Raw genomic sequence first — 20,510 nt, 5'->3', positions numbered from 1 at the left:
ATGAAGGTTAAACTGCAAGCGAAACACATGATTAGAAAGTATTGCTAATTTCTGCCTATTTTTAATTGACTCCGGCCTTTAGTGATATATTTGATTCTCCCCCACATAATTAACAATAAAATGCTTATTTTTGGTTTTTTCTAAATATAACGCTTACCTTTAAGCATGCAGTGCCTACTTCCTTCAACATACAGTAGTGTTCAGAATAATAGTAGTGCTATGTGACTAAAAAGATTAATCCAGGTTTTGAGTATATTTCTTATTGTTACATGGGAAACAAGGTACCAAGGTATGCACACTCTTAAGGCTATGAAATTGGGCTATTAGTAAAAAAAAGTAGAAAAGGGGGTGTTCACAATAATAGTAGTGTGGCATTCAGTCAGTGAGTTCGTCAGTTTTCTGGAACAAACAGGTGTGAATCAGGTGTCCCCTACGTAAGGATGAAGCCAGCACCTGTTGAACATGCTTTTCTCTTTGAAAGCCTGAGGAAAATGGGACGTTCAAGACATTGTTCAGAAGAACAGCGTAGTTTGAATAAAAGTTGATTGGAGAGGGGAAAACGTATATGCAGGTGCAAAAAATTATAGGCTATTCATCTAAATCTGTAAAATGGACAAAAAAAAAAAAAAACAGACGCGTGGAAGAAAACGGAAAACAACCATCAAAATGGATAGAGGACTGACCAGAATGGCAAAGGCTCACGCATTGATCAGCTCCAGGATGATCAAAGACAGTCTGGAGTTACCTGTAAGTGCTGTGACAGTTAGAAGACGCCTGTGTGAAGCTAATTTATTTGCAAGAATCCCCCGCAAAGTCCCTCTGTTAAATAAAAGACGTGCAGAAGAGGTTACAATTTGCCAAAGAACACATCAACTGGCCTAAACAGAAATGGAGGAATATTTTGTGGACTGATGAGAGTAAAATTGTTCTTTTTGGGTCCAAGGGCCGCAGACAGTTTGTGAGACGACCCCCAAACTCTGAATTCAAGCCACAGTTCACAGTGAAGACGGTGAAGCATGGTGGTGCAAGCATCATGATATGGGCATGTTTCTCCTACTATGGTGTTGGGCCTATATATCGCATACCAGGTATCATGGATCAGTTTGGATATGTCAAAATACTTGAAGAGGTCATGTTGCCTTATGCTGAAGAGGACATGCCCTTGAAATGGGTGTTTCAACAAGACAATAACCCCAAGCAAACTAGTAAACGAGCAAAATCTTGGTTCCAAACCAACAAAATTAATGCCTCGCAGATGTGAAGAAATCATGAAAAACTGTGGTTATACAACTAAATACTAGTTTAGTGATTCACAGGATTGCTAAAAAAGCAGTTTGAACATAATAGTTTTGAGTTTGTAGCGTCAACAGCAGAAGCTACTATTACTGTGAACACCCCCTTTTCTACTTTTTTTTTTTTTTTTTTTTACTAATAGCCCAATTTCATAGCCATAAGAGTGTGCATATCATGAATGCTTGGTCTTGTTGGATTTGTGAGAATCTACTGAATCTACTGGTACCTTGTTTCCCATGTAACAATAAGAAATATACTCAAAACCTGGATTAATCTTTTTAGTCACATAGCACTACTATTATTTTGAACACTACTGTAAAAACAATAGTGCAGGCCATTGATTTGTAAAAGAAAGTTTGATCAAAATAACAGTTTGTGCACAGGGATATGGCAAAGGCTTTACTGTCAATTAGTTTTTATTATTTAATATATCAAAATCAAACAATCAGAATTGATCAATTTTCTAAATTATCGCTGATAATTTTTCCATTGTTTTTCACAAATCCATTAATTGGTTCAGCTCTAGTTTGAAGAAAAATGTTTGTATGACTGAATGTGCACTGTATCACTGATCAGCAATGAAGCAGAAGGGCACTCAGAGTGCGTACCTCCACTGTGGTTGTGTTCAGACTGACAGTAAATCAGACTTTTAAGATAAACTGCCCACACTAATGCTATCATTCCTAAATGATCAGATTATATTTGTATTTCCAGTCATCGCAAGCATTGACAGCACCAGCAGCACGAATTACAGCATGTCCGTCACTCTGGATTTGATGTCGTCGTCGGGTGTCACAGAAGTAGAATCACATTTCATATTAGCCAAAATAATAACAATAATAATAATAATAATAATGAAGGATTATTAACTGAGGTCTGTACGGGAAACATCAGATCTTGGTCTTGACGGTACGGACCTTGCAAAGACCGAGGTCTGATATTCCTGTACAGACCGAGCAAGCGAGGTTAATAATTCTTTATTATTATATGGCTGCGATGCTATGCACGCTCTGATTGGCTGATTACCGGTTGGATATTTTCCCATATCCGGACCAGTTACCATGACAGTCGGTCGGAAACGCATATTTTCCTTACAAACAAGGAAGCAAAAAAACATTAAAAAACCAAGTCAGACATCAACATACTCCATAAATATCTAAACAGCATCTGAAAAAACACAGATTCAAAATGTACCAGCTAACAGCCGGACCGTCTGTTAGCAAGTTGTTCATGGAGGTGAAGCGAACAGGTCTGACTATGAGACGTCAGCAGCTTTCATATTCGGGTGATGCTGTAAGATTGTGCGTTTATATATATAATAGCCATATAATAAACTAATTATTAACCCCGCTTGCTCAGTCTGTACAGGGATATCAGACCTCCGTGTTTTTCGCATGAACCTCGCTAACACTCAGTCTGTACTGACAACACGTCAGTCTGATATTTCCCTGTACAGACTTCACAATCCATTAATAATCCTTTCTTATACGGCTGTTCGGAGCTGTGTTTTCATCTTGTTGGTCTTCATTGTGTAATAAAATTCGCTCCGAGAATGGTCCTTTTCATTGCTCTTAATTTTGTTGTTCGCTTTTTTTTTTGTTTTATTTCGCGCCATGAAAATTGTAAACAAAGTCGCAAAACTGATATACGATCCAGACCAGTTGTCATGGTAACAGTCTGATATGGGAAAATATCAGACTGGAAATCAGCCAATCAGAGCGCACGTACTATCATAGCCATATAATTTCCCCCCTTTTGGCCTTCAAACTGCATATGCCTAACAACTGATATGCCAAAAACATGCACAGACATTCTGACAGTTTTAATTTAACACTGCCAGTGTCTATATATTCCTCACTGACCCATTGTGGACCCGTATAGACACTGTCGGTGCTAATTTAACACTGGCAATTTTGGTGTGAGAAAAGTCAGACTTTATGCCCCCACCCCACTACCATCTAGTTTTTGTGATGTCATAAAGGAAAAATATTGATTGCATACAGGTGATTTAATGATCTTTGTATATGTAGTTATTGCATTTTCTACTGTAATTTGGGTAGAAGAGCTTGTGCTCGAGCTGCAAGTTGACACGTCTGTAACAGTGACATCAAATCTCAGCTGTGGTACAAATTCTGCCACCAACCACTTGGGAAGGTTGTAATTCATCATCAGTTTTTATAGTCTTTGACAAATACTATTCAATGGTATGCATTAAGCTTTTTTTATATTTGGATATCATGGATGATAACTACCCTGAAGACATGCATCTGTTACCATTTGCCGTGTCTGATGATGTAATGATGATGTAATCCTCTAGCAATAAATGCATCAAGTGAGAACTGATCGCAGTATGTGGCTGTGCCGATTATTTTACTTTAAAATGCATTATTACGGGTTAAACTGCAAGTCTGTATTTATTTTTATAACGTAATGTCAAAATGAAACGGAAAATAAATGCTGCTCAACCACCAGGGGGCGTCTGTCACCACCGACAACATAGTTCCAGAGGAAGTCAAATAATTTGGCTGATTTTAAACAATACGTTCTGCCTTTATTTGGCATGTTTGATTGCGTTCTTGTGTGTTTTTAAAGTCGTAAGCCGTTTCTGTGGGTTTTTCAGGGTGTGTCTGCCTTTAATTATTAGACACAAGTTGGAGTAACATGTAATTTGTGGACAGAGCAGCCGCACAAAAAGCCCCATTAAAGATGCATAAACGAGATAAGACGCCGGTGTGGCTCCTTGACTCCTCCTGCAGGGGAGGAGGAGGAGTGGGCGGGGCTCCGTGCACCTCAACAGACGGAGGGGTTGAGCTTTGTGCTCAGTCTGCTGCCGCGCAGGAGAACAGGCCCACACGCACGCCCGCTGCACATAACCGAGCCTGCAGATCCTTCTCGACACCGATCCGGGTCTCGAACCTTCGCTTCCTGCACCGCTCGTCTCCCCGAAGGGATCGATCCTGTCGCTGGCGACGCACGGGGACGTGATATGATCACGGCTTGAAAACAAGGCACTGAAGCAGAGATCCGAACCGTTTTCACGGGATCCCCCTCCCCTCCTCCCTCCCTGCCTCCCTCCTGCGTGTGTACCTGTAACCCACGGAGAAGGCCGCTGCAGACACCATGCCCGGGTTTGATTACAAGTTCCTGGAAAAGCCAAAGAGGAGGTTTCAGTGTCCGCTCTGCAGCAAGGCGATGCGGGAGCCGGTCCAAGTGTCAACCTGTGGGCACCGGTTCTGTGACACCTGTCTGCAAGAATTCCTCAGGTACGTGTGTGTTTGAGCAGCTGATACTAAAGTTTCGGCGGAGAAACGGTAAATAAAAGACGTGTGGGTGTGTCCTCCACGGGCTTTAACACCTATTTGAACCTTGTCACTCCACAACCGGAGTGAAACATGGCTTTGTGTTTTGTTTGTGTCTGTGGTGACGTCAGTCTGTGTGCAAAGTCCAAGTTGTCATTGTTTAGAGTCTGATAGAAAGTGGTTACTGTCAGTGGTGACTAGAATTTTTTTTTCCCCTCTTAAATGTAGGGCACAACAACATGCCAAAATTATGACAGCCGTGAATATTTTCTTTAATCTTACACTTTTTTGTGTTAGATTCATTAGTGTGCAAAATGTTTAAAAATTGTAAGTAAACACAAGAGGAGGCGATACAGTCGGTGGTGGTTCTAGATTTTTTTTTCTCTCTCTTTTAAACATGGGGCACAACAACATGCCAAAATATGTCCTGTAATGCAGTGATCTCAACTGAGAATATTTTCTTTGACCATGCAGTTTTTCCTGTAATTTAGGATATAAAATATCCCCCCAAAATTGTAAGTAAACCGAAGAGGAGGTGGTTACTGTCAGTAGCGGCTCTAGAATTTCTTCTCTCTCTCTTTTAAATGGGGCACAATGTGGCAAACTATACATTGGGTTGGCAACTAAGAATATGTTTTTTATTCATACAACTGATAATGTTTTCAGTGTGTAAAATATCTTGAAATTTTATTTTGATTCAAGAGACCAAAGCTCAAAAGGAGGTGTGTGTGTGTGTGTGTGTGTGTGTGTGTGTGTGTGTGTGTGTGTGTGTGTGTGTGTGTGTGTGTGTGTGTGTGTGTGTGTGTGTGTGTGTGTGTGATCAGCAGTGGGTCTATATTTAAACCTATTGGTGGATTTCCATGAACCTTAATGCAGTGTTAGCACACTATATGAAGACATGCATGAAGTAAAATTGTTCCGCTTTGCTGTCTTCAGTGGGAGATGATTGGAATTTTGTTATTTTTCTTTTTTTCTTGTTTGTTTGGGGGTTTTTTCTACGTAGTTTTTGTGCATTACAAATCCAGCCATATTTAAGTGTAAACGCTTGCTTTATAAACTGGTTTTCAACAGTCTGACCCCTTTAACGTCAACATGTCGGGAGTTTCCAGCCTTTATTGTGCAGTGTTTGTATGTGCATCCTATAGAGGGCTTAGCCTCCCCATCCTGTCTGGGTTTTTGCCCTGCGGTAGAGGTCAGGGTGGGGTGGGGGCCGTGTGTGCATGTGTATGTGTGCATGCTGTTGGAAGTCCTATTGGGACTGTCCGCTAGATTTTTCCCGAGTCTGGGACTAGACAGAATGATGCGGGGTTCATTGATGTCAGTCATGGCACCAGGGGCACTGATAGACCTTTGACATTAAGGTCAGCAGTCTTCTGATCATGGAGGTCTGTGTTTGGTCTTTGTCTTTAGGTGGGCTGTATTGTCTGAATCAGTACATGTGATGCATACAGTGAGTTTGAATGCAATTTAAGTTGTCTGTGTTGTTTTCTGCAACGTACACAACCAGTCATGTTAGTCATAAATGTGCATGCCGTAAAGTGAACTGCTTTATGACACCGTGTTGATTTACTGATGCTGTGCACATTCAGTATTTACAGGTACACTCTGTGCTGCTCGCACACTCGTATTTCTGTGATCAAAAAATATTGTTCAGTCAAAATGAAACCATTATTTAATTAACAGTAAATAATAGGCAACAGTCTTGAGAAATAACCATTTTTTTACCATCTACGAGGTCTCTTAGATAATAAACCGACCCTTTTATTTATTTTTTTTAACTATATGGATTTGAATGACATGCGATTACACCAATCATGCTTGAACCCTCGTGCGCATGCGTGAGTTTTTTCACGCGTGTCGGTGACGTCATTTCCGTGTGGGCAGGCCTTGAGTGAGATGTGGTCCCGCCCTCTCGGCTGAATTCCTTTGTTTCACACGCTGCTCGAGACGGCGCGCGTTGCTTTATCAAAATTTTTTCTGGACCTGTGAGGAATATCCGAGTGGACACTATTCGAGAAATTAAGCTTGTTTTCTGTGAAAAGTTTAACGGCTGATGAGAGATTATGGGGTGTTTCTGTCGGTGTAAGGACTTCCCACGGAGCGGGACGTCGCGCAGCGCTCCCAGGCGACGTTGTCTGGCTGTTTCGAGCTGAAATCATCCTAATTTAAGGTTCTGTTGACCCAGGACGTCGTGAGAGAACACAGAAGATTCAGAAGAGGCCGGCATGAGGAGTTTATGTGGACATTCCACTGTTAAAGGTCATTTTGTAATGAAAGAACGTGCGCGCAAATTCGCCGAGTCGTTTCCGTGACGACGACGCAAATCCGTCTGCGCCGCGACCAGAAAAACACCTCCGTGTTGAAGACCATTTGTAAAATTCAGGCGGCTTTTGATGGCTTTCAACAAGTGAGTAACTGAGAAATTGTTTAATAGCTTGGGCATGTTCCAACTTGCCCGTTAAGATTTCCAACGGAGGCGTTTTTCCTGCCGCGACCCCCCGCGGTCGGGTCCAGCCCGACATGCGACTCTGCCCGCACGTTCTTTCATTACAAAATGGCCGTTAACAATGGAAGGTCCGAATAAACTCCTCATGCCGACTTCTTCTGAAAGTTCTCTGTTCTCTGACGACTTACTGCGTCAACAGAGCCTGAAATGTGGAAGTTTTCAACTTGAAACGGCGAGACGCTGCCGCCTCGAAGCGCAGATCGCCGTCAGGCGCCGTGGACCGTCCTTAAAGTGACACTACCAGACCAAAATGACATAACCGACAGGCGTGAAAAAACTCTCGCATGCCCACGAGGGTTCAAGCATGTCTGATGTAATCACACGTGATTCAAATCCATATGGTTTTTGAAAAAATAATAAGGTCGTCTACTTTTCTAATAGACCTCGTATAATTGATTCTTATTTTTCTTACAAATCAAAAAATAGCTTTTCAAACTGTAGTTTTCTCAGAGCCAAATTGATCTTGAGGCTGAAATAATAATTTTGCAGCACAATATATCTCTATATATTATGATAATATAACAATATGTCCGTGATGGGAAGTAAATTATATTAAAAACATTTTGACCTAGAATAAATTGTTAAAACAACTCATTACCGTGGAAACGAAACCAGATTCAAGGAAGGAGAACACCACAGCTGCCTTGTTGTCATGTGGTCTGAAGGATGCACCTTAATGTTGAATTATGAACCTAACATTGTGAAATAAATCATATCATGATCTCATACATAAAATAGAATTGATGAACAAACTGGGGGGGTAGATTTGATTAAGCACCACTGTTGTCTGTGTTTTGGTTTAAAAAAAAAAAAAAATGGACGTGTCCACTTCATGCCAAAAAGAAATTTGCACCAGCGCCGCCCCCCCCCCTTCATTTTGATGTATATTCTACACACAACAACTTGTACCTGCTACCATGGCTAAATAAAAGTTGACCCATCAATCAAAGCTTCTGGTGCTGCTGTAAGTTGCAGTGAAGGACTTTAAAATTTAAAGCTTTCACAGAAGTGGCATCATCAGGAAGTAAGGACGTAAAGTTTCACCACTAGGCTGATTCTGAATTCATAATTATGTCATATAACATTTTTTTTGTAACTTCAAAAAAGTTCAAAATTCAATTAATGCATGAGTATGTGTATGATAATGTACACAGTATCTGACTAAGTACATTTAAGGCTGAACTGAAGCTACAAAGGAAGCAAATTATCATATTTGTGAAATAAGAATTGCTTCAGTTTGGCAAATTGTTTCTAAATAAACAAATTTTACAGTTTATCAACAGTAGGTACTGCATTGTTGTAGTGTACTTCTTATTGTTTGCATTTATTCTTTTACTGTTGAAGTTTATTTTGTTGAGTGCATAAGCAGCAGTACCTCCCAAACCACGGTAGTAAAAAACAAAAAACATACTCTGGAAAATATGGTAATTGCTGCTTTTTTCTTTTTTGTATAATGATTAATCAGCTAATCATTTCAGGACTCTAACTGGTTAATCATTTAAGTTAAATATGGAAGAAAAATAATAAACTGACTGGTCAGTCGTAACTACAGCACCATGCTCATATAGCACAAACCTCCACCAACAATTTGTGGTACTTATATTGTATATTTATATTTGCAAACTGTTTTTCATTTTTGCTTTCACTTTTGATACTCTGTGTGCTTCTTACCCTGTGTACTGCTGGAATCTCAGTTTCCCTGAGGGAGTCTTCCCAAGGGATCAATAAAGGGGAGGTAATGGTCTAGTGGTTAAAGGGTTGGGCTTGAGATCAGAGGCTCCTCGGTTCAAATCCCAGCCTGACCGGAAAATCACTAAGGGCCCTTGGGCAAGGTCCTTAATCCCCTAGTTGCTCCCAGTGTGTAGTGAGCTGCCTTGTATGGCAGCACCCTGACACTGGGGTGAATGTGAGGCATTATTTGTAAAGCGCCTTGAGTGTCTGATGAAGATGGAAAAATTTACCATTTATCTAATCAACACTAGTTTCAATTACAGAAAAGATTTGAGAAGTGGCTTTTCATAAAATGAAAATATAATCCAAAAAGGGCTTTTCAATGTTTAAATCAAATATCCACTAAATCCACAATACAGATCAGATGCGGATCAAACTTAGTCTATTCATTGAGAGTGCCAGTTTGCACCTCATTGTCACAAATGAGAGTGATTAAGGTACTTTTGACTGAGATATAATGCAAAATGTACATCAAATGGGCTTTTCAGTATTAAACTCAAATGTCCACACAGTCTGGATCAGATCCTGATAAAACTTTGTCAGGCAATAATGAGTGCCAGTCTGCACCTCACTTTCAAATATGAGCGTGATTAGGGCACGTTTGATTGAGACATAATGTAATATCGTATGCATTAAGTGGAGTTTTCAATGTTACATTTAAATGGCCACAAAGAAAAAAAAAAATAAGACTGTCAGATATGAAAGAAATTCAGTCCTTTTTTGGCAGTTATGAAATTTTGAAAATTCAATTCAATGTTAAAGGATAGGGATTTACTTTGACCTTTGAACTCTCACCTTGAAAATTGAATCAATTCTTGCCTAGCGGGCTATGAATCTTCTGTTTAAAAAAAAAAAAAAAAAAAATCATATATGAAAATTTGTGGGTTACAGGCTGCTCACAAACCCAAATAAACAAACAGGGGTTAAAACATAATCTCCACACAACTTTGTTGGTGGAGATGGTAATTCACTGCTCTCTGTTATTTGTTATTTTACCCACAGGGACCCGGTGCCTGTTACCATGGCAAAACAAAAGTTGATAGGTCATCACAGTCGTCTCTGGATGGTAACTGGTTAATTATTTAAGTTATTTATGGCAGAAAAATGATAAACTGACTGGTTCAATCTTAATAAAAAGGATACGGTACTTCCTTTATTTTGCTTGAACAAATCTCTGAATTTTGCGCGGTTTGTCAGACAAAACAACTGAAGATGTTGCATTGGTTTCTGGGAGATTGTGATTTTTTTTTTTTTTTTTTTTAATCAGACTGAACAATGAATTGCTGTAATTGTACAAATAAATGCTCTTGTGATGCTGAGGAGCTGTGTGGTTCAAACCCGGTAGCTAAAAACATTGCGTTTCTTTGCTCTGTTCATTTATGACACTTTTTTTTTTTTTTTTTTTTTTTGGGAATCGTGGTGCCTGTTTGACTTTGAAAAAGTCTTACAGTGTGTTAAATCGTAATGGTTAACTTCAAAGCCCTTTAAAAGCTCTGAAATATACTTTTAAATATAGCAATTTTTTCTGTGGTTGTTAAATTCAGTTTTACAGGTTGTAAAACATTATGGTTTCTTGGTTTGCTGTTTTTCTGCTGAGAAATCAGCTCAGTCATGTGGATTTCTTGAGATTTATTTCAGTTCCAAAAAGAAATGTGAGTGAAATCGGCACTGAAAATGATTTTAAAAGATCTTTAAAATGTCTTAAGTATAATAAATAAATATCATAAAGTCTGATGCCCTGAGGGAAGGTCATGGCCCATTATTAATCTGAACTGATCTTCTATCATAAATGGAGAAAAAATGTCTTTATGCTTCTAATGAGTGACTTGTATATTTTTTTTAAAATGTGAATGTAAGGGAGATGTGAATTAATTTCATAAAAAACCTTAGTAACCACACTGCTGAGGAGTCGGCGTTCACTTTATCCCGCTGACTCACTAGGAATCCTCCTCTGGCTTTCTAATCAGCCACAAAATGCATCTGGATGAAAAATTGAACATCATATGAACCAAAAGGAGAAGAAGGAGGAGGAGGATGGTGAACAATAAGTTTGGCCCGGGGCACCGTCTGCTTCATGCTGTCCGCCTTCAAGTGTACGGCGCTTTACTCCCACAGTCACCAAATTTCACAAAGTTTTATAACTTGTGAAATTCTTTTCAATGAGTCACTGTGACGTTACAGGTATGAGGGGAATTTAAAAAACTGAAACAATAAGACTGAGATCCGTCAGGTAAACGCCAGATAATTAACTGGCAGCTCGTTCAATGATTTTTATCTTTCAGCTTCTACTTTCTCACTCACGCTACCTAGCTGTGTCCTTGACCCAGACATTTTAATCTTCATGGTTTCAGTCCACCCAACCATAAAAATGAGTGGCTGGGGCAGTAACCTGTGTCAGACTGCCCCATCCAGACCGCGGTGCCAGTCTGGATGTAACCGCATCACGCTGCGGAATCTGGAAATAAACACTGACACTAACAAGTGTCATAAAGTTGACTATTGTTGAGGTTTTTTTCTGCTAGTCTGATAAAATACGACATTTGAATTATTCACTTTAAATGTAAATTACACCAGGTGTTGCATTGTGGCTGCGCCATGGTTGCCGGCATGTTTGCACCCATTCTAGACAAAGCTACCAGTAGCGCCGGGGCACATTTCAGGTGCATCCCAGAAGCATCTCTGCATAGGCACTATGTCAAGCTGGACAGAGCAGATCGAGCCAGAAGGAAGTCTGGATGCAAGTTTCAAAATAAAACACCCATTCATTCAAAATTACCTCATCCCCTGTGAAAATATCAAACATGATTAAAATGCACAGAACAGAAAGTGTGTAACTACATAGACTGCTCTACTCTGGTAAAAGCACAAAAATCAAGAAAAATTAGCCGAATCAACAAATGCTCTTTTTGTGAAACACTGCCATGTGCATGATGGAATAAAACCACCACACATGACGTCAGAAAACCACAGCTGGTGGAATCAAGCGGATAAACTTTGGAAAACTGTGGCGTGTATTTCTCTTTTCCTCACAGTTCAAATTAATAATAGCAGTTATTGCTTCTGCCAGTAAAACAGGAGGTTATGTGATAGTTACGAGGTCTATTAGAAAAGTATCCGACCTTATTATTTTTTCAAAAACCATATGGATTTGAATCACGTGTGACATCAGACATGCTTGACCCTCGTGGGCATGCGAGAGTTTTTTCACGCCTGTCGGTTACGTCATTCGCCTGTGGGCAGTCTTTGAGTGAGGAGTCGTCCACCCGCTCGTCGATTTTTTTCATTGTTTAGGAATGGCTCAGAGACTGTTGCTTTGTTTGATCAAAATTTTTTCAAAACTGTAAGGCACAACTGAGTGGACACCATTCAATAAATTCAGCTGGTTTTCGGTAAAAATTTTAACGGTTGATGAGAGATTTTGGTCTGGTAGTGTCGCTTTAAGGACGGTCCACGGCGCCTGACGGCGATCTGCGCTTCGAGGCGGCAACGTCTCGCCATTTCAAGTTGAAAACTTCCACATTTCAGGCTCTGTTGACGCAGTAAGTCGTCAGAGAACAGAGAACTTTCAGAAGAAGTCGGCATGAGGAGTTTATTCGGATATTCCATTGTTAACGGTCATTTGTAATGAAAGAACGTGCGGGCAGAGTCGCATGTCGGGCTGGACCCGACCGCGGGGGGTTGTGGCAGGAAAAACACCTCCGTTGGAAATCTTAACGGGCAAGTTGGAACATGCCCAAGCTGTTAAACAATTTCTCAGTTACTCACTTGTTGAAAGCCATTAAAAGCCGCCTGAATTCTACAAATGGTTTTCAACACGGAGGTGTTTTTCCTGTCGCGGCGCACACAGATTTGCCGAGTCGTCACAGAAACGACTCGGCGAATTTGCGCGTACGTCTTTCATTAGAAAAATGTCCTTAAACAGTGGAATGTCCGCATAAATTCCTCATGCCGGCCTCTTCTGAATCTTCTCTGTTCTCTCACGATGTCCTGGGTGAATTAAGCCTTAAATTAGGATGTTTTCAGCTCGAAACAGGCCAACGACAGCGCCTGGAAGCGCTGCAGGACGTCCCGCTCCGTGGGAAGTCCTTACACCGACAGAAACACCCCATAATTTCTCATCAGCCGTTAAACTTTTCACAGAAAACCAGCTTAATTTCTCGAATAGTGTCCACTCGGATATTCCTCACAGGTCCAGAAAAAATTTTGATAAAGTAACGCGCGCCGTCTCGAGCAGCGTGTGAAACAAAGGAATTCAGCCGAGAGGGCGGGACCACATCTCACTCAAGGCCTGCCCACAGGGAAATGACGTCACCGACACGCGTGAAAAAACTCACGCATGCGCACGAGGGTTCAAGCATGATTGGTGTAATCGCATGTCATTCAAATCCATATAGTTAAAAAAAAAAAATAAAGGGTCGGTTTATTATCTAAGAGACCTCGTATATCACATATTTGTCTGATGGCTGGATGTCTCATTTATTTATCAGTCTAAATTTTGTGGACATGTGCTTCTTGGGTCAGGGATGGGTTTATTACATTTTGGTCATGATATCAGCTATTTTCCATTTATAGTTGGCAGCACGGTGCATTAGTGGTTAGCACTGTTGCCTCACAGCAAGAAGGTCATGGGTTTGATTCCCACCTGTGGCCTTTCTGTGTGGAGTTTGCATGGTCTCCTGTGTTTGCGTGGGATTCCTCCCACATGTAAAGACATACAGATTAGGTCAACTGGAAATTTTATAATTGTCCAGGTCTCCCTTGCAAAAGAGATCTTGATCTCAGTGGGACTAACCTGGTTAAATTAAATAGTTAACACTGTTGCTTTATTATGGCACTGATGGTTGGGGAACGGAGTGCTTGGGGTGTTTCCTGAATAGGTTTTTTTCTTCTTCAGGTACCATGACACGTATCCAGATAGTACAAGGAACAATTGAAAGTCCCTACGGGTTGGGGTTAACTAACTGGGTGGCACAGGGATTGTCACATGATGACAATCAGCTGATATCAATCAATTGAACAATCAGAATATACCTACAATATGATATGATGTCATTAGGGTTGCAACTAACTATTATCTTCATAATTGTTTAATTGCTCAGTTATTTTCTTGATTAGTTGGGTCCATAAAATGGTGAGAAATGTCAGTGTTTTTCAGAACCCAACATGATGACTTCACGTGCCTTGTTTTGTGCACAACTCGAAGATAATCAGTTTACTGCCAGGTCCGTGTAAAGAATCTAGTAAAATAAACCAGAAGTCTAAGAAGCTGAAATCAGAGAATTTAGTGTTTTTTGTTTGTTTTTTGAATCACTCAGTTGATTCATTGATTATCAAAAGACTTGCTGTTTAATAATCCACTAATTGCTACAGTTCTACATTTCATTACTGAAAAATTCAGGTCTGTTCCAGACAGCAACAGAATTAAAATGACAGTAAAAAAAAAATCTGCCTTTATTTTAGCATACCATTTAAAAAAAAAAAAAAAAAAAAAAAAAAACTTGTTCTGTTATACTGTAAAATTACCTGTAATGGCTCTAAAGTCTGTGTGGGCTCTTCTGTGGTCCCTCAGTACTGGAAGGATCAATCCATTTATATTTGATGGCGCCCCTTGGAACACTGTTTGACATCACTGTGCCAGAAACACAAAACACATTCCATAGTACTTAAGACCGGAGGTTTCTATGCTTTGTGGTGCTACATTTTCAACGTTTGCGTTGCATATTTCCTAGTTGTAAAGTCACTCTGGATAAAAAGCCAAACGTGTAAATGTGCATGAACAGCAGGTGATTTATTCAGCTGCTTTAGTTGGACTCAGACACAGAGCTCCAGACGGGCCATTGGTTGAATTGTGAGCAAAATGAACAGCGTGTGCCACTTTTTCATCTCTCATGGAGTCTTTGTGAGTGGAGTTCAAGTTTGCTGAGGCTGGGTTAGCTAATTGTTTGCCAGTTCAGTCGAGGGCTGCCAGCCCATTCTGCCCACTTTCACTCTGACGGCAGCGCTGTCATAAGAGTCGAGATTCAGCTGCTGTGTTGCAACAAGCACGTCAAACTCAAGAATGCCGCTGCATGGCATTTGTTCATCGTTAATCATCCATGTCTAGGACATCTTCACACGCCTTCAGTTTTCAGCCACGCTGATTTATTAAAGGGGGAAAACTGCGGTAACACAAGAGAATAACAGCAAAATAGTTACACTCACCATCAGAAGGTAATGGAAGCCGTTCACAGATGTCCACGGTTCAACATTTTTTTTGGGGGGGGGGGGGGGGGGGGATACTGAAGACGTGGACTTCACGTCATGGTGTTTTAGACTCCGCGTCGTGCATTCAAACCGTATAATGCACAGCTTCTCGTTTAATCCTTACATATACCACTTACCCATAATTGTAAATATTAAGACACTTTTTCCACCATTATAGATCACATGACGTGCAGAAAGTCATAGAACATTCTACAAAACATTGCATGTTGCGTGTGGACAGAGTAAGAGATGAGTCAAGTGAGAACATGTGCTCGTGCTGCATTTTGCCACATCCACAACACTGCAGAACCAGGTCCTGGGTGCCAACCAGTCCATTCCCACATCTCTAAAAGAACCATCTACCTGCTGCAGCTGAGTGACACGTGGACATCCCCTTGGCCTTCTCAAGCTACTGTGGTCCTCGACACAGGCATCGTAGAAACTGGCCACATGGCCAAAATTTCATAGCTGATGCTCCCTCACAATGCAAGTGATCCTCCTCCTCCTAGTCTATCTCAGTAACCACTCGTTTGATGCAAAGTCATTCCAGCGGTACCCGACAATCCTTCAGAGACGCTTAGTATCAAAGATCATACAGATGTTGCGTTAAGTAACTGGTTAAGGGTCCAAATCTCACAACCATAAGCGACAGAGAGCTTCTTAAACCTTGTGAGAGATTAGCAATATTGGATTTCAAAACTCAAAACAAAATGGCAATATTTAGCAGGATTTACCCATCTGTAGCCATGACTATTACAATGACAGTTCTTGTGAAAACCTTATTGGAATGACCATTATCACGAGAGGACAAAACCTCGGAGTAACATTCCATCACTCAGTGGACTCTGAATGCCGCTGTTATTTCACTGTTGTGTTTTGTCGAAATTCTGAAAATGTTGCTTAACTTTTGCACAAATCTGTAATGGAAACCCAGCTAGTGTTAGTTGAATCTGTCGTCTGCATGCCTCATTCCCGTCATTGTAATGGATCGTTTAAGTCTATGCTCAAATGGATGGTGCTAGCAGGGATGGTGTACCAAGTAGTTAGTTTAAACCACTTTACTTTCTTACCTTCAGATGTTCTGATTTGGATTGTTTCAACAGATGAATGCTAACATTGGCTAGTTTCTAGCTTTTGCCTTAAGTTGCAGTTTAGCAAGCTAACATTAGCTCACTAAAGCTAATAATTGGCTGACTTAACTACAGTCAACAAAAATATAAACACAACACTTTTGGTTTTGCTCACATTTTGTATGAGATGAACTCAAAGATCTAAAACTTTTTCCACATACACAATATCACCATTTCCCTCAAATATTGTTCACAAACCAGTCTAAATCTGTGATAGTGAGCACTTCTCCTTTGCTGAGATAATCCATCCCACCTCACAGGTGTGCCATATCAAGATGCTGATTAGACACCATGATTAGTGCACAGGTGTGCCTTAGACTGCCCACAATAAAAGGCCACTCTGAAAGGTGTAGTTTTGTTTTATTGGGGGGGATACCAGTCAGTATCTGGTGTGACCACCATTTGCCTCATGCAGTGCAACACATCTCCTTCGCATAGAGTTGATCAGGTTGTCAATTGTGGCCTGTGGAATGTTGGTCCACTCCTCTTCAATGGCTGTGCGAAGTTGCTGGATATTGGCAGGAACTGGTACACGCTGTCGTATACGCCGGTCCAGAGCATCCCAAACATGCTCAATGGGTGACATGTCCGGTGAGTATCCCGGCCATGCAAGAACTGGGACATTTTCAGCTTCCAAGAATTGTGTACAGATCCTTGCAACATGTGGCCGTGCATTATCCTGCTGCAACATGAGGTGATGTTCTTGGATGTATGGCACAACAATGGGCCTCAGGATCTTGTCACGGTATCTCTGTGCATTCAAAATGCCATCAATAAAATGCACCTGTGTTCTTCGTCCATAACAGACGCCTGCCCATACCATAACCCCACCGCCACCATGGGCCACTCGATCCACAACATTAACATCAGAAAACCGCTCACCCACACGACGCCACACACGCTGTCTGCCATCTGCCCTGGACAGTGTGAACCAGGATTCATCCGTGAAGAGAACACCTCTCCAACGTGCCAAACGCCAGCGAATGTGAGCATTTGCCCACTCAAGTCGGTTACGACGACGAACTGGAGTCAGGTCGAGACCCTGATGAGGACGACGAGCATGCAGATGAGCTTCCCTGAGACGGTTTCTGACAGTTTGTGCAGAAATTCTTTGGTTATGCAAACCGATTGTTTCAGCAGCTGTCCGAGTGGCTGGTCTCAGACGTGGTCTGCGGTTGTGAGGCTGGTTGGATGTACTGCCAAATTCTCTCAAACGCCTTTGGAGACGGCTTATGGTAGAGAAATGAACATTCAATACACGAGCAACAGCTCTGGTTGACATTCCTGCTGTCAGCATGCCAATTGCACGCTCCCTCAAATCTTGCGACATCTGTGGCATTGTGCTGTGTGATAAAACTGCACCTTTCAGAGTGGCCTTTTATTGTGGGTAGTCTAAGGCACACTTGTGCACTAATCATGGTGTCTAATCAGCATCTTGGTATGGCACACCTGTGAGGTGGGATGGATTATCTCAGCAAAGGAGAAGTGCTCACTATCACAGATTTAGACTGGTTTGTGAACAATATTTGAGGGAAATGGTGATATTGTGTATGTGGAAAAAGTTTTAGATCTTTGAGTTCATCTCATACAAAATGGGAGCAAAACCAAAAGTGTTGCGTTTATATTTTTGTTGAGTGTATGTAGTCCTTAATGCCCGTTGGTGCTGTCCTCCGGATTCTGGAGCATCAAAGGGATGACAGTCTATGACTCCACCTGGATGTGAATCCTGTCTGATGCAGGTTACTTCCCCAGCCAAGGGTTGTGCCCATTTACAGCTGGGTGGACTGAGATAATGTAGATTAACTGTCTTGTCCAAGGACACAGATGAGTAATGTGAACAGGATTCAAACCCAGACTACCTGCTTTGTTTACCTAATATTAGCTAAAATTAATTAGTGAATGTTTCCCTATTGTGATGTTGGTTTGTGCATCAAAGATGTAATCGGACCTGAGGTCTTTTGCTTCCATTGAGATGAGCTGGTAGGAAGCAGGAATCGAGGTCTGGAGCAGCTTGTTGTCAGTCTGATAGTTACTCAGCATCCTGATCAAATGTGCAGATAATATTTAATTTGTTTGAGCAGGTTTGCCTAAATCTGCACGTTGTGGGTAATTAATTAGAATTGAAATTAAATGCACTGAATAGGTTTGTTGCCAAAATGTAATACATCTGTGACTTCACCCTGTCTAGTAATGGACTGTCAAACAGTAGTCCACCAGGCTACCCCAGCTCTGAGGGAGAGTCACACACCAGAAGCAGCCCTCAAATATTCAAACTAAATACTATCAAATATGCTTCACATGCTTCAGCAGGTCAGGTCTTTGTTTCAGCAGCCATACGCACATTGGCTCTTGGTAAAGGTCACTAAACGGTTAACAGCACAGAACACAGTTTTCTACCCCATGTGTGGGCTAAGTAGGGCTTATGGCTGATGTGGCTCATCAAACGGGAGTCCGTTAAACGGCGTGCCGAGTCCCTGCGAGGCTGATGCAGTGCCTTGCCACGGCCTTGACAGGGGTGTAATTGGTTTGTTCAGCTTTGCAGCATCATCCTATAGTCTTCAACATAGTAGCAGTCTCACTAATTTGCCCAGAGTCACGAGGAACTCCAAAGTGGGCTAATATGAGAATTTTTCACGGGTCGATTATTCGTTGTCCAACGCTGGTAGATTGTTGTCAGAGGGACTGTGATTCATTTACAGTGGACACGTCCTGTATGAGTGGGACAGTTATTTTCGTACTTCTGATTGCCACAGTGCATAATCTCTTGGATGAATGCAGCCTGTTTTACTCTTCTTCCTCTTCCAGCTGTTTATGTCGCCAAACGGCACGATGAGCAGCTCAAGGTTTTAATCGAATAAACAAGCAGAATTTGGTGTCAATGAAATCAAATGACTGAATGCTTTGCAACCGGTAAGCACATTGTTATCAAGGCCAACAACACTTCAGTCTTTTAATGACATACTGTAACTTCTGTCTGTTGGCTGGAAGGACATAAACGCAGGATCACACCAGCAGTTCAGAACTACATTAACTGTTCCTTTGCCCACAACTGCAGTATCGCAAACGGGAAGAACAGTCACTTTTCTATCACAGGGTATAGTATGAGGATGCAGGTTCTAGGTGCTTGTCCCAACTGCAGACTTGGTTTTTGCTGCTTTTTTTTCCATTGGGCTGGAAGTATGTTTTTCTAGGTTTGTCAATGAGGACAGGTCTCTGGTGGTGCAACGTGAAACAATAACTCTGTGACTTTCTCAGTAAAAGTCACTGCTCTACTGCTAGTGCTGTTTTTATGTTAAGATGCTTTTATTGTGAAGAGCAAGATAAGTTACCTGTGACATTATTTAACCTTGCTACCTGCCGCTACACAGACAAGCATAACCGGTTTTCAGCATTTATAGTGTACTTCCTGGAACGGTATCCTGTCGAGCCTGTGTCATGGTAGGGGAAACTGTTTTGGTTTTGGGGGAATGTCAATCTGACCATCACAGTAGTTAGTATATTGTAATCAGATTTAATTTTACTTTGCTCATTTTCTTACTTTACCTCGTAACAAAGCAGTATAGACAGAAAATCAAGATCCTCTTAGTCTACATGAGATCAGTGGAAGGAGCCATGGTCTAAGATGGGTTAGAACTAAGCATATGGCAAAGTAGGCCAGCAGGATGCCGTCTATTAAACACACAATGAATTAACTCTTGTCCATTGTGTGTGGACTGATGTTTAGAGTGGCACTTTGGCTGCTGTGGCAGGACATTTTTCTTAATGGAGCTGTGTTGGAACTGTTGGACGTCAGGCACTTTAGGCAGCTGGGGCTTTGTGCCTCAGTGGGTATCTGTATCTAAATGGGACCAGTGCCACGGATGGCTAATGAATGACGACGTATTCATTACTGTCTCCGTCCTGCAGGCCCATCACAAGGACATTCATAGTCCTTCTCTGCAGGTGTTCAAAGGCTGCACAGGCATCCTGGGTCCAGATCCGGGACTTTGTGGGAACGTCGCTGTCCATCCTTTTTGGAGTACAGTGGTGGTCAGTGAGCTTCACAGAGAGCGGTTCTGTTTTGCTGAGTGAAAGCCCTGAGGCCCGCGCCTGGCCCTTTGGGACTATGAAGGCTTCTTAGAGCTGTGCACTGAGGCTTCTCTCAGCTGATACACCCGGGGTGACGGAGCAGGAAGTCAGCTAGTAAACATTCACACATCAGTGCTTAGAAGGAGCCGCTCAGTCTGAAAAGTTCAACACGTGCACTTTAAGCAAAATGCAAGATAAAGCAGCAATTGTCTAAAAAAAAAAAAAAAGACAGGGTCGCCC

General features: G+C 41.5%; 1 protein-coding gene across 1 annotated transcript in view; it reads left to right on the top strand.

The window, feature by feature from the left end:
• Positions 1-4,131: 4,131 nt before the first annotated feature.
• Positions 4,132-20,510, top strand: part of traf4a (tnf receptor-associated factor 4a) — a 67,858-nt gene continuing 51,479 nt past the window's right edge. The window contains exon 1 of the mRNA XM_034169199.1: positions 4,132-4,556. Coding sequence (XP_034025090.1) covers positions 4,414-4,556 — 143 coding nt within the window. The 5' untranslated portion in view covers positions 4,132-4,413. The remainder of the gene's footprint in view (positions 4,557-20,510) is intronic.

This window comes from Thalassophryne amazonica, chromosome 4 (genome assembly GCF_902500255.1).
Source record: "Thalassophryne amazonica chromosome 4, fThaAma1.1, whole genome shotgun sequence".
NCBI classification, from domain to species: domain Eukaryota; kingdom Metazoa; phylum Chordata; class Actinopteri; order Batrachoidiformes; family Batrachoididae; genus Thalassophryne; species Thalassophryne amazonica.
This window is presented reverse-complemented; position numbering and strand designations above follow the sequence as displayed.